This window comes from Erpetoichthys calabaricus, chromosome 2, assembly GCF_900747795.2.
Source record: "Erpetoichthys calabaricus chromosome 2, fErpCal1.3, whole genome shotgun sequence".
Lineage (NCBI taxonomy): Eukaryota > Metazoa > Chordata > Cladistia > Polypteriformes > Polypteridae > Erpetoichthys > Erpetoichthys calabaricus.
In genome coordinates this window covers 310,817,413-310,842,064 of record NC_041395.2, presented here as the reverse complement: position 1 = coordinate 310,842,064, position 24,652 = coordinate 310,817,413, and the positions used below count along the sequence as shown (strand labels likewise).

At 38.5% G+C, this 24,652-nt stretch overlaps 2 protein-coding genes and 2 non-coding genes across 4 annotated transcripts in view; 3 read left to right on the top strand and 1 right to left on the bottom strand.

Annotated features, from left to right (window-relative positions):
• LOC114647247 (cytosolic purine 5'-nucleotidase) overlaps positions 1-24,652 on the bottom strand; it is a 1,192,165-nt gene that overhangs the window by 44,322 nt on the left and 1,123,191 nt on the right. The gene's annotated exons all lie outside the window — the stretch shown is intronic.
• fbxw4 (F-box and WD repeat domain containing 4) overlaps positions 6,602-24,652 on the top strand; it is a 223,638-nt gene continuing 205,587 nt past the window's right edge. The window contains exon 1 of the mRNA XM_028795904.2: positions 6,602-6,964. Within this exon, the coding sequence (XP_028651737.1) occupies positions 6,777-6,964 (188 nt within the window). The 5' untranslated portion in view covers positions 6,602-6,776. The remainder of the gene's footprint in view (positions 6,965-24,652) is intronic.
• On the top strand, positions 18,328-18,492 carry LOC114647444 (U1 spliceosomal RNA). Its single transcript, XR_003715509.1, has one exon. It is a non-coding gene; the product is annotated as a U1 spliceosomal RNA (small nuclear RNA).
• On the top strand, positions 18,514-18,676 carry LOC114647437 (U1 spliceosomal RNA). The gene has a single exon (XR_003715505.1). It is a non-coding gene; the product is annotated as a U1 spliceosomal RNA (small nuclear RNA).

Sequence of the window (24,652 nt, the reverse complement as noted above, 5' to 3'; positions counted from 1 at the left end):
TGTATTCACCATTAGTTTCCACTTAGAAACCAACTTATTTGCTGCATACCCCACATTTCCTATAATCATGTTCTAATTTTATTATTGCTATATCCTGGGCCATAGTAGGCCATCACGATATTCTCCTAACTTCATTCACTGCACGTTTGCTCTTTTTTGCGGCAATATCTGGCTTTGCTGAATCCCCTACACTTTCTGGATTTTGCCTTCAACCCTCTACATCTTGATTTTAAATTGTGTTCTTGAGTACATAATTAAGTATTTAAACAAATGAAAATGAAACAAAGTGACATTCATGCTATGGTCAACTAACATAACAGCTAAGAAGAAAAGTTGTGTTAACATCACACTAATTGTCACATATTGTCTTCTGGTGCACTAAAATATTTCCACTAGTTTAGGTGAATAAAAAAAGATCAATTTACAATGAGATTTGCAATGCAAATGCTGGACACTGGAGAAATGGAAAAATATCCAGATACGATTTATCTGATGTTCTATATGGCAACAATACATTGATACAATGTTTGGTAGCTCTCAGTCTTTAGGAACATTCCAGTATGTATTGATTTCTGAAACAAATATAAAAGGGGTTTGAAGTAACACAAACTTCTTTGAAAAATTTTGAGTAAACGTTTAGTTCAGATTATTTTTGCTCTTCACCTAATGCACAGCCACAGAGGATTATACAAGGCAAAATTAAATGTAATTCAACACGTAAAATACACTGAAATGCTACAAATATTTGTGTCATATGTTTAACTTTGGTACAATATTTTGATTACATAATTAAACAGAAATCAAATGATTAATTGCTTTTCAAAATGAAATACAATTATCATGCAAATCTGAAATACAATACAAAAGTGAATTGTATTTCAAATCATGTTCATTAGAAAACACACTCATTAAATATCACTTATTGTCTGTTTTAAGTACATTGTTTTTCTTTCAATGGCTATGAGTTAATTGTGCCAAAACGTACTGAAATCAAATGACTGATCGTTGTCAAGAGGTGGGGCAATTGGCATCAACAGCAGTAACAAAAGGCATTCCAAGGAAATGGCAAGAGGTGTAATTCTCGTCTTGCTTAAAAAGGTTTCTCTTACTTTAAGTTGTCTAATGTTGTTTAATGCAATTAAATTGTCGAGTGGTGGCTAATTATCTGCATTATCATTCTAAATACTGAAAATAGCAAACATTTCGCAGAGTTAAAGCAATCAATGAGTTTGGGTTCTTTGTATCTTTTTATTCTCTCTCTTTGTGATAGTGACACATACCCATTTTCATTTGTTTTTATTCATCTACACTTTGCTAAACATTTGATGGATACTGATGCTGAAAAGAGGTTAAAATTGATACAAGTGATGTTACTGGCCTGCTTGGGCAAGCCATAGATGCTCTTGAGTAGCAGTAGGACAATGTGAGCAAGCTAGTCTTTTTGCTAATAATGCCGTACAGAGTAAGAGATTGCATTTACTCATTTTAAATCATGTACCTCTTAACAGCTTGAGAAACAGTTATGTTTGAAACTTCTGTTATCCTTAATGTTGACACCCCTTTGCCACACCACAATTCTAACTGGTTTTCTGATTTAATTTAATTTTGGCTTGATTATGAAAAGAAGTAATGCACTCCAATATATGGTATATTAAAAAGAGTGAATGATTTAATTGAGATATTTTAAATTACAACACAAAATTACATACACAACACGAATATGTATTGCAATTCCATCCATCCATCCATTTTCCAACCCGCTGAATCCGAACACAGGGTCACGGGGGTCTGCTGGAGCCAATCCCAGCCAACACAGAGCACAAGGCAGGAACCAATCCCAGGCAGGGTGCCAACCCACCACAGTGTATTGCAATTCAATTTATATTATATAAGTGTGATTATATTTAATTTTTACACAGACTCTTCATATTAACCAGAACAAAATTATCCAAAGCAGGTTACTTAAGAGTTTATAGAACAGTTGGGTTAAATCTCCATCCATCCATCCATTATCCAACCCACTATATCCTAACTACAGGGCCACGGGGGTCTGCTGGAGCCAAACCCAGCCAACACAGGGTGTAAGGCAGGAAACAAACCCCGGGCAGGGTGCCAGCCCGCCGCAGGGCACACATACACACACACACACACCAAGCACACACTAGGGACAATTTAGGATCGCCAATGCACCTAACCTGCATGTCTTTGGACTGTGGGAGGAAACCGGAGCACCTGGAGGAAACCCACGCATACATGGGGAGAACATGCAAACCTGGGAAGCGAACCCGGGTCTCAGCAGTGCTACCACTGTGCCACCGTGCTGCCCATGGGTTAAGTCTATTTTATTAAATTATCAATTTCAGAAATACAGCACAAAAAAGAAAGCTTTAAAGAAAATAATATGTCCTACAGTCAGTTTCTATCAACAATCTTTAGTAAGTTTACCTGTTGTCTGACTAGCACTACATCTGATTATCACTATTCCACTTGTTGGTAGTGAATCTATATGGCAGCATTTTGGGTTTAAACCAGACCAGGCTATGTGGGCCACCTAGCCACCACATACTCCCCTGCAAACAAACTACAATTTCTTTGTCTGATTTTAAATTTTAGTTTTTTTTATAATGTGTTTTATCTATTGTTCGGTGTCCATGAGTGTTTAGAAAGACACCTACAAATAAATAAAATGTATCATTAACACCACTCTCAGGCCTAGCTCCAGTGGGTTCTGGTATGTCTGTTTCGAGTGAAGATCTCTGTGATTTAGTTAAGACATTTTGTGTTGGTCAAGTTAGAATTATTTCTTGTCTGCCTTCTGCTCTTAGGGCTCTAAAGACCACTGAGGCACACAAGAACTCCCCCACCATGCCAAGATCACAATTCTAGGAGGGGATTTTATATTATGTTAATTCTACAGTGAAAAATAAATGTCAAAAAAACAATGCGTGTCCTATAAAAAAACATTATTTTTGCTAGAAGAACATATTATGCTTTTATTCTACAAAAAGGCAAACCAGTGTGGTTGAGTGGTTAAAGGACTGGACCTCAAACCCTGCAGCTATAGATTCAAATCCTGCTACTTACACTGTGTGAACATGAAAAGTCACTTTATCTGTCTGTGCTCCTAAAGGAAAAAGCAAAAGAAATGTAACAGATTTTATCTTGAATGTTGAAATTCACTGCACTGCTCCATATTAATTGTAAACACCTTAATCACCCAAACCACTTTGTGAGAAATTGCACTGATTTCTGCAGAGCACTATTTATCAGAATTACACAGTATGATGTGTTATGTAAAACAAAAATGTCACATTACGATCTAATAAATGACATACGTGCCAGTTGCCTTTATTGAACCCACTCACTAATAGCAATTTTATTCTGTATACAATATCTTTATTCTGAACTGCATGCTAAGAGTATTATGTGCTAATACATCTCATTTAAATGACAGCTAGAGTGTATTAATGTACATAGGGAGCACTAACATCTATTCCATCACTGCATGGTTCTAGGCTTGCACCTGATGCTGCTAAGATAGACTCTGGTCTCATGTTACCATGCAATATAAAAAAAGGTTTACAATATTGATAGTGTTTCTATTTTATTTAATAGGATTCATCCAAATATTGACAGATCCCTCTTTCTAATTGTTTAAAATACTACATATTTTTTCATCCAACCACCCATCCATTTTTAACCACCTAATCTTTTATGGACAGTGGGGAGACTGTGCCAACACTGGAATTATTGGGCACAAGGGATAGCCAACCCTGGGCAGTATGCCAGTTCATTTTAGGGTTCACTAAATCACACTGGGCCAATATTGGGTTATTAATTAACCTGACCTACATATCTTTGGGATGCAGGATGAAAACAGAATATGGAAATCAAAACTTTTCTGTTTTGTTTTGGGTGGCAAAATTAAGTATTTTCAAACTACAATCCTTATTCAAGAACATTTAACCTAATTTATGAATGAAATCTCGTAAACATGTATTATAGTAAATTACCATCTTTTCACAGTTTTCAGCATTGAAATGCAGCTAAGAGGGTTTTGAGAAAGCATACGTAACACAGGTCTGCAAAGTTAAACCATTAGGAAATTGTTTTAATTGTGTGAATTAGATTATTTCCATTATGTTACATTTAGATAAAAAATATCGGAAAGAAATTTCAATAAAATTTACAAAGATACACAATTTATTCATGTAAACAATATTGTTCTAAATCAATGTAACACACAATTATTTAATTAATCTAATATTTTAAACATATGTAAAGAAAAACCACAATACTGTATATATTCAATGACTTACATATAACTTCTCAAGTTTATGTCACTTCTTAGTTTTTTGACCTAAAACTTTGTTTGGTGGCACTTCGTTTGAGCACTTTTTCTGAAACGTCCCTATGAATCATCCTGCAGTTTTTCACTATCATAATATCCCAACATCCCTAGTACCTTCTTTCCAAGCTCTTGATATCTTGCAGGAATCTTTCAACCTGATCTTCACTCACTGCTCCAAGATTATCAAGAAAAAATCCAAATGTGAATTCAAAATGTGAACTTTGAGACTCATGTTGCTACCCAATCCCTTAAACTTAAATAATTTTTTTATATAATTTGGATCTTTGTTGTTACCTGAAAACTTAAGCCTCTTGTTGCAGACTGTTTATCACACCATCAACATTTGCATCAGAAATCAGTTTACTAATATCAGATCAGGCAAAAAATGCCCTCTTTCAATGTAGCTTTAGAGAAACCCAGAAACTTTTGGCACAAATACATAAAACAGAGCCCATCTTTTGATAGGGCTTTAACAAACTGTTTTTATTAAACCATGCTTAACACAAAGCCGTGTCAAATAATATTTTTGGTGCTAAGCTGTAGCTTTTTTCTAGCTGTCCATTCCTTATGAAACCAATATAAATTCTTGGCTCTGCTGTCCCACTAACAGAGAAAACATAGAAATTTCAAATGCCTTGACTGCATGAGCCCCAGTTAAGATAACACAGTACTTTCAGGTCCTAGACAACTTGAGGTTCACCCCCTAATGGGATGCAAAGGGTCAAAGTTACTCCATTTCACAAAACGTTGAAAAATTAGTATCAGTAACATGTGGAGTGTTGTTTAATGTCAATTTGAGGATGCTGATAACAAATATGATAATTTTTAAATATTTGATTCTTTACTTGTGGTCCTAGTACTCTAAGAACCACTCCCAGAAGGTTACACTCTGGAATGCCTGGAGGCAGCAGCAAAGGAAAAAATTAAAACAAAACGGAGTCCCATTATGAACAATGCCACACATCATCTCTTTGACACACTAATACTGAGAACTTTCAGCCAATGAATTATTCAGACAAAGTGTATCAAGAAATGCATTGGGGCTCCTTTATTTTTTTTTTGTTCTTTATTTCATCTTATATGATTTCTCGTATTAGAAATTTGTTAGTTTTTGCATACCCCTTGGGGTTAGAGCGCAGGGTCAGCCATTGTACAGTGCCCCTGGAGCAATTACAGGTTAAGGGTCTTGCTCAAGGGCCCAGCAGAGTAGGATCTCTTTTGGCAGTGACGGGGATTCGAACCAGCAACCTTCAGGATACCAGCACAGATCCTTAGCCTCAGAGCCACCACTCCGCCCCTAAATACTAATAGAAATACAACTACATAATGCCTCACTGTGACTGCCAAGTCAAAAGCCTTCCTTCTTTTTAGTCATTCTGGTGTGTGTTCAGACCACGGTATGTATAAATATATTTATCTATCAATCTATTAATTTATTTAATTTTCTTCTGTAAAAATCCAAATTTCCTCCAGGGAACAAATAATGTTCTCTCTACTTAATTATAGTGTGAAAACAATAAAAAACTAATTGGCAGATAAAAATTTATTTTGTTGAAAAATTTTACTTAATAGAGAAAAATGGTTTTCATTTTTTAATTCAGAGCCCACAAATACATAAAAATCACATGAAAAAAATAAAAAAATGTTTTTAGTGGATACCTGTAAATTACTAAAGGTTTTTCATATTGAATAAAATTACATTTTATGATATCTTACAAATTGTCTATTAATGCTTGCAACATAACAAATATAAGCGGTGAGCTTGGGACTAAGAACGTTATAAAGTGCCGTTAAACGTACTCATATACAGTCTCATATACACATATATGTTAATCAAACTACTTTGTTTTCCTGTTTATTTAAGCACATTTGTCCATTCGTGTACTCATTATGTAAACAGTACTTGATACAGTTTGTATTTGCATTTATTTGTGAACTTGCCACAATGCTCAGTGAAGAGTGCTATACAAAAATAAACTGACTTGAACTGAATAAGACAGCTTAAATAACCTTCACAGACATTTCAGTATTATTACAACTTTACAAAGTCTGAGCCATTAAAGTGATTCTCACCGTGTGAAATGTTTGACATTAATCTAAAAATTGGAAAACAAATAGACATATAACAATCCAGGTAAACCTCAGCAGCAGGAACTGGTTCACTAAATCAGTTTGAGTTCCTTCTCGAATCACCAGCAGATCCCGCCTCTTCCGATCATGTGTGTTTACATCCTGGTTCACAGTGACAACTGCTTGACTCCGCCCCAGTTTGTTATTATGATGGCTTCCTCTCCGCGCTCTGTCTGAATTCCCGCTTCGAAAACATGGAAAAGAAGACTAACGAACGTCAATACCGTCTGTCGGAACAACCATTGCACAAAAAGAAACCGCGGAATTTGCAGATAAGTCCGCCAAGCATTTGGAAATGTTGCTACTGTTTCAACTTCCAGAGGATATTCTTTACCTCATCTTGGGCTATCTGGACTGTCAAGCTCTGAGCTGCCTGTCGCAGGTCTGTAGGAAACTGTACTGTTTCACCGGTAGGGACGCAGTGTGGAGAAGGATCGCCAAGGAATGCATCAACACTGGACTAACGAAACAAGGGCTAGATCTGTAAGACTGATGATTTCATTTTTTTTTAATCTTGTGAGACCCGCTAAAGTAAAACAACTGTTTGAGGCCCGACTGTTTTGCTTAGGTCGCATCGCGATGAAAGCGCGTAGCTTGTGTCACCCAATTGTGGCTACTCGCGTGTGACAAGTACTTTGGTGTTGTCTGACACCGTAACTTTGTATATCATTGCTTTAAATCTATTTTTGCGACGTAAATCGTCACTTGCTATAATTAAAAGGTTGTTTAAAGTTCGTCTAAGAGATGGAGACAACTATGATCAGCCTTGGTGTAGTTTAACCAATCCTGTTAGCAAAAGATAGGAGTCAGTAATCAACCTGGGCAGGAGTGCCAGTCCACAGAAGGACACACGTACACAAGTCCAATATAGGGCAATAGTCATCCAAACATTTATGTTTTTGTGCCACATCCTATGCATAGTTGCTGTCTTTAGAGTTTGCATATCCTCTGTCCCTGTGGGTTTATCTCCCACATTCTAAAGACAGATATGTTAGCTGCTCAGAACTGTTGGTTACTCAGTATTTGCCTAATGTGAGTATTTTTGTGTCTTGGGATGGAAGGGTGTCCCCATGATTCCTGTCTTGTCCCTCTTGCTGTCAGGATAATATTAGACATCCTTCAATACAAGATTAGATTAAGTCAGATCAGAAAATGTAAGGATGGATGTGTTTAAGTGCCTCTTGTGTGCTTGTTAGGTTAAGCAGCAATTCCAAATTTGAAACAAATGTGTGTCTGGTTGTGTACATGAGTGTCTAACCTGTACCCAAAACAAGGCTCAACCATGTTTCCTTAACAGTCAGTCTTTCTAACAGCATGTCCTGGGACATTATTTCTGCTTTCATTGGCCCTTGGCGGATACCTCCATGATTTTTATTCATATTTGAATCATAATAGTTTTCCTTAAAATATTTTTCTTTTCAGCCATGACAGTCTTGAACTTGGCTTGTTCATCGCTGTTATATTCAATTTTTTTGATTTTTATTCATCTATGCATCATCATAGTTCTCTTTAAAAGATTTTTCTTCTCAGGCATGACAGTCTTGACCTTGGCTCGTTCATCACTGTTATATACAATTTTTTTTAACATTTATGCCTTTATGCCTCAGAAGCCCAAAAACATATCCCAAAACAAATAATTCCTAAGTAGACGTGTACATGTATTTTTGTTAGTCAAACTTTGTTTTATGTAGTATTGTACATAGAGTACACCATTACAAGGTATGTTACAAAACAAGCAAAGACACAGTTCAAAGTAGCAAAGTCTGTAACGCAAGATCCTTTAATACCTGATTAAGGGGTTTGTAACATTTGTGAATGGATGGACACATTAGAAGAAAATAAACTTTAATGAGTTTACTGTCATAAAAATGAACTTGCAGTACATAGTAGTTTATTAACAGAATGATGTTCTTCCATATGCTGAAGAGAAAACTAGGTGGAAAAGGCTTGGCAAAGCATCACCAGAGAAGATGGTCAGCACCTGGCGACATCTATGAATCACAGACTTCAAGCAGTCATTGCATGTAACAGATATGCAACTAAGCACGACTGTTTTAATATACATACCATTTCTATGTCCCAAACATTATGGTGACCATGTATAAAAAGTGTTGTAATTTTTACATGGTATGACTGAAATGTAAGCAATGTTACATTAAAATCTGCAGTGTGCACTTTAATCACATCCGAATTGTTTGACTTGTAACTTTAAACTGAGGATCAGAGGGGTAAATCAAGGAAAAATGTGCCTTTGTTCAGGCAATATGGAGGGCACTGTAACTACACAGTAGAATCCAGATAATTGGAATATGGCAACTATAGCTGATTAAAACACAAAAGAAAAGAGGCAGTCTTTTAAGTATAATCCTCTGCATGGTTGCTGTCTTTAGAGTTTACACATTCTTCCTATGTCTGTGTGGGTTTATCACCCACATTATAAAAGCTGATATGTTAGTTACTCAATATTTTGCTTAGCATGAGTGTTTTTGTGGCTTGTGATGGAAGGGTATCTCATTGATTCCTACCTAATGCTTGTAGCTGCCAGGATAAGACTTGATATCCTTCAATACTGGATTTATTTAAATGTCAGTTAGTCAGTGAGTCATTAACAAAATGGGTTCAGAAAATGTAAGGAAGGATGTCTTTGGATTTGATTAAATCGGTTCAGAAAATTAAAGGAAGGATGTGTTTAAAGTGTTTTCTACGTACTTGTTAGGTTAAGTGGTAATTCTAAATTTGCCTATTGAGAGTCTGGTTGTGTACATGACTGTACTCTGCAATGGTCAGTTTTTTCTTCACTTGTGCCCACTGCTGCTGGGATAGACTGGAAGACCCCATTAACTGAACAAAATTAAGTGGGTATGAGAATATTGTTAATTTTAGAATTTGATGGCGCGTGATGTACAGACTAGGATAGACTGTATCAAGGAGTACGAGCCGCAAAGCTAAACAAGCATTCATCAGTTTGTACATATTATGTTATCTGTTCAATTTATTTGTGTGTTCTTTCTGTTACTGTATACACAGGAACCAATGTTACACTAGATGATGCCTGATGATAATGAATATGAGAGCATAGGAAATCTGACACACAAGAAGGGACCATTCAGTTCATCAAACTTTTCTTTTCACCAATAACTAAGCTGTTCTATTAATTTGCATAAATATTATGCAAATATTATCCATCTGTTTTGTTTATCCCAGCAGTACTTCTGTTTGTTCCAGTGTAGAAAACTGCTCTGGTCACAATGTCATTTTACTGCAGTATAAAAGCAATTTATGGAATCTGTGTTGTTTTGTTTTTGTCTCCACCCCACACTCAGCAATGAGGAGTTGCAGGCACATGAAGCCTACCTCATAGTATTTAGATAAACATGGAACTAGCCTTACAGCCCAAAGTGAAAACAGCATCTAAGCACAATGCAATGGATTTTCTATCTATGATACTTTAACGGCAAGAGTTGCTGAAGTATATATAAGATAGTATGACTGAAGGAAAAATAACAAGGTAACAAAATGGGCAGAATTTTATGAGATATCATTTGGGGCTGAAAGTAGTATTTCTTGTCAAACCCATTTGGACCAAATTTGTCCACTTCATCTTAATCAGTTTTCTGAATGCAGGGAGTGGGACCCTCTAATGACAATGTAAACAAGTAGGGTCAAACCTGAATAAGGCTCACACAAGGCCAATAAAGAGTCTTTCCATCAAACAACATGTTTTTGGACTGTTGGAGGAAATAACAGTGAACATGTTTTTTGCCTTCATTGTGATTTAGCAGGTACTCCCATGACTTTTACCTTTATATGAATCATTATAGTTTTCATTAACAGATTTCTTTTTCCCCATGACAGTACTGAACTTGGCTCTTTCGTAGCTGTCATATATGTTTATTTTTCCCTCTAGGTTATTTTGCAGCAAAGTATCTTTTTCGTAATCTACAGTATCTCATGTAAGCCCAGTAATTGCATAATTCTGGATGAATTTCGCTGGCTAACTATTTTCTTACTCTTTAAATGCTACCTATGGAGATAGTTACCCAATACTGTATGTCACCAGTGTTTAGGTACAAATGGCACTAATGACTTATAGGCTCTAAGAATATGTTTTTGTTTTTTTTGTTTTTTTTCTAAGTAAATATGTTGCTGAACTCAAGCCAGGTGGACTGTAAGCCAATCTTACCTTTCATCTGCCTTCTCTTCATTTTTCAAATATGATGCTACGTCAGCAGGGGCTATCAGTTTCTAATGAATCTAAGCAGCTAGAGTTGCTTATGATTGCTAAGTGTTTCCTGCCTATCAGATTGTCTTGGATTCTAAAAATTTTTTCTTCTTGTGCTTGTATTTTAAGTTCCTGCAATTTGATGTATACTTATTTTTGTTAGTTGGTCAATGTTTGGTCTTCCTACCTCATTTTCCTATTTATGTATCTGTTTGATTTTATGTGTTCATTTATCATTCTCTGTGTATTCACTTTTCTTTACACCCCACAAACCTTTTAAGCTTACTTGTAATATTTCACATTTTATTTCAGTATTTAAAAGCCATTTTAGGCATTTTCCTGGTATTTATTCATCACTTTTAAGTTGTATTTTTCATTTTTAATGTTCCCTTCCTTACATTCTTCAGACTGAGGTACAGTAGCTTTGTCCAGTTCAAAATACAGTGCTCAAAAAAATTAAGGGAACGCTTAAATCACACATCGTATCTTGATGAATCAAATATTCCAGTGGAAAATCTTTACTGTGTCATACAGTATTGTGTACTTTGTTAAGAACAAAATAATATAACAACAGTCAATGGAAACCAAAATCACCAAACCATTGAGGGATGGATTCAATATCACACCAAAAATCAAAGTAAAAAATTGAAATCACAGACTGATCCAGCTTGCATGACTCAGTAGTGTGTATGGCCCCGATGTGCCTGTATGCACTCCCCAAAATGTCTAGGAATACTCCCCATGAGACAGGGAATGGTGTCCTGGGGGATCTCCTCCCAGACCTGGATCAGGACATCAGAGACCTCTTGGACAGTCTTGTGGCGCTATTTGGCAGCATCGGATGCACCAATACATAATGCCCCAGAGGTTCTCAATTGTATTCAAATCTGGGGAATGTGTGGGCCAGTCAATGACATCAATGCCTTCATCATCCATGAACTGCCAACACGCTTTGGTCACATGAGACCATGCATTGTCCTGCACCAGGAGAATTCTAGGGCCCACTGCACCAACGTAAGGTCTGACAGTGGCTTAGAGGATTTTCTCCCGGTACCTAACAGCAGTCAGGGTACAATTGCCTGGCATGTTGAGATCTGTGTAACAACCCCCCAAGGTTATGCCTCCCCAGACCATTACTGATACACCACCAAACCCATCATGCTAGATGATGTTGCAGGCTGCATAACGTTCACCACTGCGTCTCTGTGCTCAGTGTTAACCTGCTCTCATCTGTGAAGAGAATGGGACGCCAATGACGGACCTGCAAATTGTGTTATTCTGTGGTGAATGCCAATTGAGCTGCATGGTGAAGGGCTCTGAGCACAGGTCCCACTAAAGGACATTGGATCCTCATGCCACTCTCTTTGAGTCTGTTTCTGACAGTTTCGTGTAACAGCTCATCTCCTGGTATCTCCTCCATGCTCTTGAGCCTGGGTGTCACAGGAAACCTTCTTGCAACATTACATGTGGATGTGCCATCCTGGAGGAGCTGGACTACCTATGCAACCTGAATTGGCTGCAGGTACTGCCACATGCTACCAGCAGTGTCAAGGTCAACAGCAAAACACAAAACTAGAGAAGAATCGGACAGGAAGGATAAGGAGAGAGAGTGATTGTCTATGACCACCACCTACAAAACCATTCTCTTTTTGATTGACAATTATTTATGCTTCTTAACTTCTTAATTAACTTGGTGTTAGACTGTGATGATTAAGTGTTCCCTTTATTTTTTTGAGTAGTGTATAAATACTGGCCCCATTTCCCATGAAAGTGAAAGACATCAGATTGACATGGCCTGTCTCCCTATTGGTTTTAGTTTGTAGGATATGCACTAATAAAAGCACACTGGATATTCCAAAGCAAAGCAGGCAAATGTACAAAAACCCTTGTAAATGTATAATAACCTTAAATAATCTGTACCTTTTTATATGCAGAATAGTAAAGAGTAATTTCATATATTTATAAAATTTGTATGTGTGTGTGTATGTATATATATAAATATATTACAAAAAGTGCACCAAATCCAAGTATACTGTTGAATAGTATGACAAGAAAACCTTGCTCAAATTAGGCTGATCTGTCACTTCTCCAGTGTGTATATTGTGGTCTTTTCCTTACATTTGTTTTAATGGTATTTCTGGATTATTTCTTTAGTTTTTTGGGCAACTGATGAATTACTATAAATGGTTGCTAAAAAAGCTGTTCATATAACTCTATATCAACTGTGTAAGATTTGTATAGCATCCTATAACATCCTATAAAACATTACTTCATCCTTATACCTGATGCTGCCTAGGTGGGGCTTCATTTTAGTGTGAATATGTGTGTGCTCTGTAAGAAAGCACACACTTATCTTGGGATTCTATATTAGATGTGGAGAATTAATTTAACCATGTGTTACTGCATGGAAGGTTTTGTCTGGGCTCAACAATGGAAGAGTTCTCTTCCATTTTGCTTACCTGACTATGCCTTGACATATAATGTGCTTGGAAAAATACTTCAGTTGTGTTAGCTTAAATTTAATTTATTTATTGGCAGAGACACCCTAGACAGTACTTTAACACGCATAACAGAATTTAGGCTATGATTACTTATATGCATATATCTTGCCAGATCATTTCCTACAAGGTTGGGAACATCCTGCCAGATTGCCTATCAATTATAGGAAACACACACACACTGGAGCCAGTTTAGTGTTGCCATTTAACCTAACACAGTTGTGTGTTTGGGATTGTGGAAAGCAAACCCATGAAGACATGAGTAGAACCCAGGACACCACATCTGTAAGATAACATCACTAACCATTATGTCACAATACCATCCCATTTTACTTTATACTAGTATCACTTGACCTTTGATCCTTGAAGAAGCTGCACTCTTGAAACACAGTAGCACAGATGACTCCACACAGGATGATGCAATGTCTATCACTGCCATGTTGACCCCCCCCAACTCTGTTCCTGAGCGACATGCTGTGTGCTTTCATGGCCGTTCTTTTGGCTGCACTAGCACTCATGCTACAAAGGATCTGAAGCACAAAAAAGTGGTGAAAGAAGCCTCTAATTTTTTGCTGACATTTGTAATGAAAATTGTTGGTTGGGCTGTGCAATGTGTTTAAGGGTTGGTAGAGCTTGTTGTGATTCTTTTTCTGTTAGCAATGCCATGTGCCTTCACCGTTGTATAGTATTCATGACGCTGTTGTTTTCTAGTCACACCTTTCACAAAAAAGGGAAATCCGCTGATGTTGCTCTAATACAATACAATACACTTTATTTTTGTATAGCCCAAAATCACAAAAGAAGTGCCGCAATGGGCTTTAACAGGCCCTGCCTCTTGACAGCCCCCCAGCCTTGACTCTCTAAGAAGACAAGGAAGAACACCCAAAAAAAAAAACCTTGTAGGGAAAAATTGAAGAAACCTTGGGAAAGGCAGTTCAAAGAGAGACCCCCTTCCAGGTAGGTTGGGCGTGCAGTGGGTGTCAAAAGAAGGGGATCAATACAATACAATACAATACAATACACAGAACAGAACAAATCCTCAATACAGTATAATAATAAAAATTTTAGAAGAACGGAGCAGAATTTAACGGTAGATGATATCGCATAATAAGATTTGGATATGTTTAGAGTCCTGGAGACCTCATCCATCAAGCTGCCTCCCCCATTTGGCCATTACACGGCTGAAACAGCACTGGGCCAGCCAATCTGATGAAAGGACCCCTCTTTCCCACGATTCCTGTGATCCTCCATCAGGGATGACTTTACCTTAGGCAGGCAAAACAACTTGGCAGGTGGGCCGTGGCACCAAGTGCCACATTTGAGTACCGAGAAGAGAAACAGAATAGGTGAGGGTTAGTATTCAATTATAACTGTTATGTTACTTATGTTTTAGTGCTAATGACTAACAAGAGAGATGCAGTATGTACAGTTAATCAGCAGCTCTAGTCAGGATATGCTAAACTGTAGTAGTGAGTCTTCAACCGGGATTTAAAAGCTGAGACCGAAGGGGCATCTCTTATAGTAGCAGGCAGACCATTCTACAGTTTAGGGGCCCTGTAACTAAAAGCTCGACCTCCCATTGTTATTTTATTAATCCTTGGAATCATAAGCAGACCGGCATCTTGAGATATTAATGTGCGCTCTGGTTTGTAAGTCATGATAAGTTCAGACAAGTAAGCCGGACCTTGGCCATTTAATACTTTATATGTTAAAAGGAGGATTTTGAAATCTGCCCTAAACTTAACCGGGAACCAGTGTAAGGATTTAAGAACTGGAGTTATGTGTTCGTATTTTCTTGTTCTTGTAATAATTCTTGCAGCCGCATTTTGGATTAACTGAATGCTGTATGGAGAACAGTTTGAACATCCAGTGAACACCGCATTGCAGTAGTCAATCCTACTAGAAATAAATGCATGAATTAATTTCTCAGAATCCTGTGTATTTAGAAAGCACCATTATTTCCTAACTTTTTTAAGATGGAAGAAACATGTTTTGGACAACTTAGTAATATGCGCTTTAAATGACATGCTAGAGTCAAAGATAACTCCTAGATTGCGGGCTGATTTAGTAAAATTAATGGTGATTCCAACTGAATTAAATGATGACAAAATATTGTTGTGATCAGCGTCATTCCCTCCAACAATTAACATCTGTTTTATCTGTATTTAAAGACATGTAGTTGTCATTCATCCACTCCTTTAATTCACTAACACAACTAATTAAAGACAACATCGGAGAAAGTTCATTTATCTATCTATCTATGACCAGTGCAGAAACCAGACTGGAATTTCTCGAATAAATTGTAATGCGTAAGGTGTGACTGAAGCTCACTGGTGACTACTTATTCTAGTATTTTAGAGAGAAACGGTAAATTTGAAATAGGCCTATAATTATTTAGGATGCGTGGGTCTAGGTCTGACTCTTTAAGTAATGGTTTAATGACGGACACTTTTAGTGTATCAGGTACTGTGCCATGCAATAATGAACTATTGATAATGTTTAGAATATTCACTGCAAGAACATCCATCTTATATTTTTAATTTTCTCATTGAAGAAGTTCATAAAGTCAGTACTGCTAATATCTGTTGGTATTTTGCACTGTTGATCTGAATTTCCATTTGTTATTTTAGCCACTGTTCTAAACAGTACCCGAGGATTTTTATTATTGCTATCTATTAATGTAGAATAGTATTCTGAGCGAGCTTTAAAGAGGGCTTTTTTATATTTATTAACACTCTCTGTCCATGCAATTTGAAAGACATGTAGCTTTGTTGTGCTCCATCTGCGCTCCAGTTTTCGACACTCTAATTTAAGAGCTTGAGTGTTTTCATTAAACCAGGGAGAGTTTATATGTGCTTTGATCACTTTTGTTTTAAGGGGAGCCACTGTGTCCAGAGCATCTCTCAAGGTCACATTATAATGTGATGTTAGCTGATCTAAATTGTTTTCCACGTTTACATTTAATGTTAACTGATCTAAATGGTTTTCCACAATTACACTCGACTTACTCAAAGTATCTATAAATTTTGAAGCAGAATTATAATCTAGATGTCGCACTGTCTTTATTTTAATCTGTGAGTGTGTTGGCATGGGCAGGACTAAATCAAATGTAATTAAGTAGTGATCGGAAATAACTTCATTTAATGGAGTAATATTTAAATTTTGAATTTCAACTTTGTAAGTTATAATTAAATCTAATGTGTGGTTATGATTATAAGTTGGACCTTTGACAATCTGACAAAATCCTACTGAATTTAAAAAATAAGTAAAACCTTTGCTAAAAGTGTCAGTTTCCACATCAATGTGTACATTAAAATCCCCCATCAGTAGAGATAGAGATAGATAGATAGATAGATAGATAGATACTTTATTAATCCCAGGGGGAAATTCACATATTCCAGCAGCAAAAATATTAAATTAAAGAGTAATAAAAAATGCAGATAAAAAAAACAGACAATAACTTGAATAATGTTCAATGTTTACCCCCTCTGGTGGAATTGAAGAGTCGCATAGTTTGGGGGAGGAATGATCTTCTCAGTCTGTCAGTGGAGCAAACTGCTCCTCTGTCTGGAGATGACACTGTTTAATGGATGTAGTGGATTCTCCATAATTGATAGGAGCCTGCTGAGTGCCCGTTGCTCTGCTACGGATGTCAGACCGTCCAGCTCTATGCCAACAATAGAGCCTGCCTTCCTCACCAGTTTGTCCAGGCATGAGGCATCCTTCTTCTTAATGCTGCCTCCCCAGCACACCACTGCGTAGAAGAGGGCACTCGCCACAACCATCTGATAGAACATCTGCAGCATCTTACTGCAGATGTTGAAGGATGCCAGTCTTCTAAGGAAGTACAGGCGGCTCTGTCCTTTCTTGCACAGAGAATCAGTATTGGCAGTCCAGTCTAATTTATTATCCAGCTGCACTCCCAGGTATTTATAGGTCTGCACCCTCTGCACACAGTCACCTCTGATGATCACGGGGTCCATGAGGGGCCTGTGTCTCCTAAAATCCACCACCAGTCCCTTGGTTTTGCTGGTGTTCAGGTGTAGGTGGTTTAAGTCGCACCATTTAACAAAGTCCTTGATGAGGTTTCTATACTCCTCCTCCTGCCCCCTCCTGATGCAGCCCACGATAGCAGTGTCGTCAGCAAACTTTTGCACGTGGCAGGACTCTGAGTTATATTGGAAGTCCGATGTATATAGGCTGAACAGGACCGGAGAAAGTACAGTCCCCTGCGGCGCTCCTGTGTTGCTGACCACAATGTCAGATCTGCAATTCCCGAGACGCACATACTGAGGTCTGTTTGTAAGATAGTCCACGATCCATGCCACCAGGTATGACTCTACTCCCATCTCTGTCAGCTTGTCCCTAAGGAGCAGAGGTTGGATGGTGTTGAAGGCGCTAGAGAAGTCTAGAAACATAATTCTTACAGCACCACTGCCTCTGTCCAAGTGGGAGAGGGATCGATGTAGCATATAGATGATGGCATCTTCCGCTCCCACCTTCTCCTGGTATGCGAACTGCAGAGGGTCGAGGGCGTGTTGGACCTGTGGCCTCAGGTGGTGAAGCAGCAGCCGCTCCATGGTCTTCATCACATGTGATGTTAGAGCGACAGGCCGGAAGTCATTCAGCTCACCAGGATGTGATACCTTTGGGACTGGGGTGATGCAAGATGTTTTCCAAAGCCTCGGGACTTTCCCCTGTTCCAGGCTCAGGTTGAAGATGCGCTGTAGAGGACCCCCCAGCTCTGATGCACAGACCTTCAGCAGTCGTGGCGATACTCCATCTGGACCTGCTGCTTTGCTGGCACGAAGTTTCCTCAGCTCTCTGCTCACTTGCGCTGCTGTAATTGTGGGTGGGGATGTCTCTCCCATGTTGGTATCAGCAGAAGGATGTGTAGAGAGTGCAGTAATCCGAGGTGAGAGTGGGTTAGGGTGGTCAAACCTGTTAAAGAAGATGTTCATTTCATTTGCTCTCTTCACGTCTCTCTCGATGGTGGCACCCTGCTTCGAGCTGCAGCCAGTGATGATCTTCATCCCATCCCACACTTCCTTCATGCTGTTGTTCTGCAACTTCTGCTCCAGCTTTCTCCTGTACTGCTCCTTCGCCGCCCTGAGCTGGACTCGGAGTTCCTTCTGCACGCGCTTGAGCTCATGCTGATCACCGTCTTTAAAGGCCAGGGCGAGGCTCATCCATTGCACTCCAGGTGTGCTGACCCCTGCGATTTCCCCAAATGCGGGAAACTCGACTGCATAATTTGTGGTAGTGGGGGACTGCGTTCGCGCTCTCCCCTGATTTTTTTTTTTTTTTTTTTTTTACTTACCTGGCAGGGGAGATACCATGATCACTAAGGTGGTTCTCCCAGGGCGAGGCTCATCCATTGCACTCCGGGTGTGCTGACCCCTGCGATTTCCCCAAATGCGGGAAACTCGACTGCATAATTTGCGGTACTACGTGATCATAATTTATAGCCAAATCAGATGGAAGGTTGCTACATTCAGTCATGAACAATCTATCTATCTATCTATCTATCTATCTATCTATCTATCTATCTATCTATCTATCTATCTATCTATCTATCTATCTATCTATCTATCTATCTATCTATCTATCTATCTATCTATCTATCTATCTAACTAAAACAGCTTTAGTGTCAAGAGAGCGAATGTTCAATAAGCACCATTTAAAACTGTATGGTTCTTTCTGAAGTGGTGATATATTTTTTGTTTTAATTTCAAGTACATTTTTATTACAGATGCTCCTGGTGGAGGGTCTGGTTTTATCCCTTAGTCTAATTATACACCTTATTTTTTGGTTATCAATTAATTTAAGATTTGTATCAAGACTAATTTAGATGAAGATGAAGTTCCTCTTTAATACCTCAGATTGCTGTAAATAAATATCATTAGTGCCGACATGCAGCAATAAGGTAGATACTTCATTGTCTTGCATCGTCTTACCCTGTCTTACTGTTACCCACTCGCCCTGTGGCTGAATTAGTGCTGCTGACTTCGGCCGCGCACTGACTACAGTGGGACCTGGAGAGACTGAAGCTGAATCAGAAGTAGCCGAATTGTCTAAACAAACCGAGTCAATCCAATTTTCTGTTTGCCTAATTGCTGTCAGATTCCTAACATGTTCCTCCAATTTGCTTATTTCCCGACCAAGTCTAAATTAACTAAACACTTTTGTCAGGTGAAGCTGTCTACATTGACGGCCGGAAAACCTGAACTGTATTTGCTGCAGGACATACAACATATAAACATGCCCTCAATGGGCAGAGAGCAGATAGAACTTACATTTAGTGTTGATGTTATCTTCTCCGTTTTTTGTAGTAACTTCGGCGCTTTCCACGTTCAGCTGAATCACTAAGAGACCGTCAGCTTTAAGTTTCCACCACCCGCTGAGCGATCGACTTTAATTTCTCACTGCCGCTTATTACTCCTGGTCAACTGCCGGCTTTACTTCAGTTGAACTTGCTCGGGTGTTTGCGAAGGGCTACGTGCCTGTGGGAGACGCTGCTGGTCTGTGCTTCCGCTTGCTGCTCTGCTCTGTGATTCCGCTTGCTGCTCCGCTCTAATGTCTTTCACTGTCAGAAGATCTTGCCATGGGTCTTTTTTTGTGAACAATGTCATGGGCTGTTGTTTTTCTGTCCTATATAGTATTTTGCTTTATAATTATTTGTGTAGTTTTGTTGTGCATATCACTTTATTGGTGGTGCTGGTCTGCCTGGTAGTACCCAATGTAATGGATTATTTATAAAGTTCATACATTAGTTTCCTCAGATCTTCTTTTTAATGCATTTTGGTTAGCTAATAGCTAAGGTGCCTCAGCATCATATACATATACAGTAATCCCTCGCTACTTCGCGGTTCACTTTTCGCGGATTCACGACTTTGCGGATTTTATATGTAAGCATATCTAAATACATAACGCGGATTTTTCGCTGCTTCGCGGGTTTCTGCGGACAATGGGTCTTTTTACTTGCTTCCTCAGTTGGTTTGCCCAGTTGATTTCATACAAGAGATGCTATTGGCGGATGGCTGAGAAGCTACCCAATCAGAGCACGCAGTTAAGTTCCTGTGTGCTGCTGATTGGCTCAGCGACGGAGTGTTGCATTAACCAGGAAGTCTCATCTCACTCATTCATCATTAACGTGCTAATGCTTCAGGGGCCGTGTCCAAGCACCAACAGAAGATGCAAATGATTGCAGAAAAGGTAAAAGTTTTGGATATGTTGAAGGAAGGGAACAGCTACACCGCTGCAGGACATCGATTCTTTTTATTTAAAAAGGAGGAAAAGCATATAAGATCTACGGCCGCAGTGTCCTTTAACCAGGGTGCAAAATGAGTTGCAAGTGGACGTGATAAGGCAGTAGTCTGGATGGAATCTGCTTTAGGAATCTTTGCAACAAGGTCGACGACGTCATGACCGCCTACAAGCTGCTACGTGTACTTCGCTATACAGTAAGTGTAAACTTATCTACCGATTTCATATTGCTTAGCAGTTGTCCCTGTTTTTAATAGAGTAAATGGTGGGTTGTAAACAGTACAGGGAGGGTTTAAAAACGTCCAAATACACGTTAAATAATTAAATAAATATAGTGTCCCTACTTTGCGGAAATTCAGTTATCGCGGTCGGCCTTGGAACCTATCTCCCGCGATAAGTGAGGGATTACTGTATATTGTTCAGTTCCGTGAGTAACTAATGAAGCAGTCTTCTCTAATAATACGTGTTCACTTGTAGAATGAAGATTGAACAGCATACAGAGAAGTGCTCAGAAGTTAATATTGCTGCAGCATTATCATCTGTATTTGAAGCAATTCGCTAAGCTTCTGTTCTGATTGTTAAATTAGTTTGTCCTGTATTAAAATTTTTGCCTTTTTCACAAATAAACTTAGTCTTTTAAATTCAAATTTAAAATGTCTTTGTACGTGGCCTAATTGACTCTTAGAAGACTCTACAATCCATGAAGCATTAAGGATTAAAATTATTTAATGGTCTTTATTATGATTAGTAATTGTCTTCAGAAAGAAAATTACTAATTCTGGCAAACCATTGGATTATGTTCAGCCTTTATTTTCTGGTTAAATTTACTGATTATACATTTCGGCAGTATTTTGACAAAACTAAGTTCAAATCAACCCCCACCCATGAGACAGAGAGCAAGGCTAACAACCAGAATAAAACTTTAAGAGTCGAAAAACAAGGGGTAGAAAATCCTTTTCCCCAATTTAAGTGCTTATTCTAAATAGTGCTGGGTGGTATACCGGTACATACCAAAAACTGTTTTTTATTTTTGTTATGATATGGATTTTTCTTATTCTGCAACACCAGTTTAAATAGCCTAAACAACGTTCAGAACGTGGCGCAGCGGGAATCTGTTTAAGGGGGTACCTTTTTCACTGCTGCACTGCTAAACACGCATGCAACGTAGTACATACGTTATTGGAGGTATTGAGTAGTGAAAATGGACAGAGAACATTCTGAAACTGAAGCTGTAGCAGATGATAAAGTTGAACACGATGACACAGAAGAACATTTGCCGAAAAAAGGAGCCATGTCTGTTGTCTGGAGATACTTTCTTTTCAATGGTCACATGTGGACCATTATGTTCAAATGTGTGAATACTGTTTCTATATTACTGGATAATACTGCAAGCCAAGTTGTACTTGTTTTATTTTTCTTTCAATACTGTGTAATGTAACTTGGTACTGTGTAGTAGTGTGATGATGCCGGTCCCGTACAGACTCCTTCTTCCCACATGGGAGTCTGTTGAACCAACACCATCTATAGTTATGACCGAGATGAGCTCTCATTGAAGCCAGGGGATGGTGGAAAGTGCTCAAGTACTTTCGTTAAAAACAGTCAAAAGTAAAACCAAAAGTGTCCATTGTGCAGTGTTCAAAAAAATACAGTATCCAAATAAAATCCATAATAAATAAATCTGTTAAAATAGAGGTTAAAATGCAGTCTCTCTCCTCACTCGATCGCAGCCCACCACCTTTCTTCCTGCCATCACTGGCGTTGCCGGCGGAGCCTCTGCAGCACAAACTCCTTTCTGCCGACCCCTGTCTTGGCAGCCGCCACACTGCACAGCCAGACCGTCTGAGGTCAGTACACCTCCCGTCTTCCTTCGCACTCACTCAGTTGCTCCTCTGATCCATTGGGAGGTCTTAAACTTCGCTCGCCCCACTCTACACGCTTAATCAGTGGGGCGAACCAGCCCCTAGAACGCCTCAGCCAGCTCGTGCTGCCTTCTTCTTCCTGGTGTCTAGCTCGTCTCCCATGACTGCCTTTTCCTTTCTTTAAACTCCTTCTGTTCTATCTTTTCTTTTTTCCTTCCCCCTATCCTGCCGGCCCATAAATATAAGTCTCCATGGGCGCAGCGCCTTAATCACATGCCGCAGGAAGCCGATGATGCAGTTGAGCATGATCACACATGCACATGTAGATGCAACTTGCCCCAATCACCTCATCAACTCCCCGTGGTTGTGCAGTCACGCCCACGTAGACGGACATGGCGAACTGGATTTAAAAACTGGCCATATTTTTTTTTTTAAGCTGCGGATCTACTATACCACAAATAATATTATAAATGCAAGTTGCAGTTTTATTATTTATGTATATAGGTTAGCTTGAAGCAAGGTCCATATTAATGCAATTTGCCTTAATGATGGTTCAGTTGGTAAAGATCTCATCACCAAGTTGCACTTGTTTTGTTTTATTTTATTTTATTTTTATTTGGTGAATACTGTGTAATGCACCTGGGCTTTGAAGTCTTGAAGTAATAGTATTATTACTGGAAGTTGCACTATCCATCCATCCATCCATCCATTATCCAACCTGCTATATCCTAACTATTGGGTCATGGGGGTCTGCAGGAGCCAATCCCAGCCAGCACGGCGCAAGGCAGGAAACAAACCCTGGGCAGGGCGCCAGCCCACCACAAGTTGCACTATTATTTATTTTATTATTTATTAGTTTAAATATTATGCAGTTTAATGATGGTAAAGTTTTTTAAAAAGTCACTTTAAAATGTCAGTGGACAGAGATTGTTAACATTAACAGAAAGTGTAGTTGGTTTACAAAAAATATTTACTATTTATTCCTTTTCTAAGACATGTTCAGTGCAATACAACTTTTGACAAGCACCTCTGGATATTATACTAAGTCTAAATGCCTCTTTGGATGGTTGAAAATATGTTGTCAAAATTTTAGTTTAAGTTGTTTGCAAAATTTGTTCAATAAAAAGGTTCTATATTTTGACTGCAACTGTCATGCAATGTGATTCCTTCTTTCCTTCTCTTCATTAGTGCCACTCCCTTGAAAACTATCACTTTATGGGGCCATGCAAACCTGTACTAATACTTGTGTGCACATTAAAATGTTTTTTTTTTTTTTTTTTTTTACAATGTACAATTCTCATGACAGTGGAATAGGTTATTCTTAGCCAGTCTACTGCAGTAATTGCAGTGGAAAATGTGGTTAACGTCCATTCATGCATGGGAAAAAAATACCGTTGAATACCGTGAAACTGGTATAATTTTGAAAAATACCGTGATATAGAATTTTGGTCATACCACCCAGCACTAATTGTAGAATGTTATTGATTAGACCCTGCCAGGTTTTAAAGTTTTGAACAGATCCTCTAAGTGAGAATTAGATTTTTTCGAATTTCATGTAGTGTATACAGTACATTAGTTGCGCACTGACTTAAAAGAGGTGGGTTAGCATTCTTCCAGTTGAGCAAGATATGTTTATGTGCTAATAGTGAAGTAAAGGCAATTACAGTTTGTTTGTCCTTCTCCACTTTAAGACCATCTGGGAGTCCACCAAACACAGTCATTAATGGATTAGGAGTGATTGTGATACTGAGGCTGTCTGAAAGGGATTTAAAGATTTTGGTCCAGAATGATGATAATTTGGTGCATGCCCAAAACATATGGCCCATTGAGGCTAGAGCTTGATCACAATGTTTGCAGATTGGATCTTGCCCTAGAAACATTTTGGACAATTTTAAATGAGGCATATGCACAATAAAGATTTTAAGTTGAATAATTGTATGCTTTGCACATATGAAGCTTGAGTGTATTCTGTGCATGGCTGCCTTCCTCTCCTTTTCTGAAATGTTGAGTAGGAGATCCTTTTCCCACTGTACACAGGGATCCTTGACAGGAAGGGACTTTAAAATGCTTTCATATTACAGAAATGCTGTCCGAATCCTCAAGACTGGTCAATATTTCTTCTGGAAGAGAAGTAGGTGGGAGGTGTGGAAAATTGGGCAGATTTTGTTTAGCAAAGTTTCTGATTTGGAGGTAGTGGAAGAATTGTGCTGATGGAAAGTTACATTTGGATTGTAATTGTTCGTAGGTTGCAAAGACTTTACCTATGTACAAATCTTTAAACAATTTAATCCCATAAGTTTTCCAAATGTTAAAAACTACATATGCT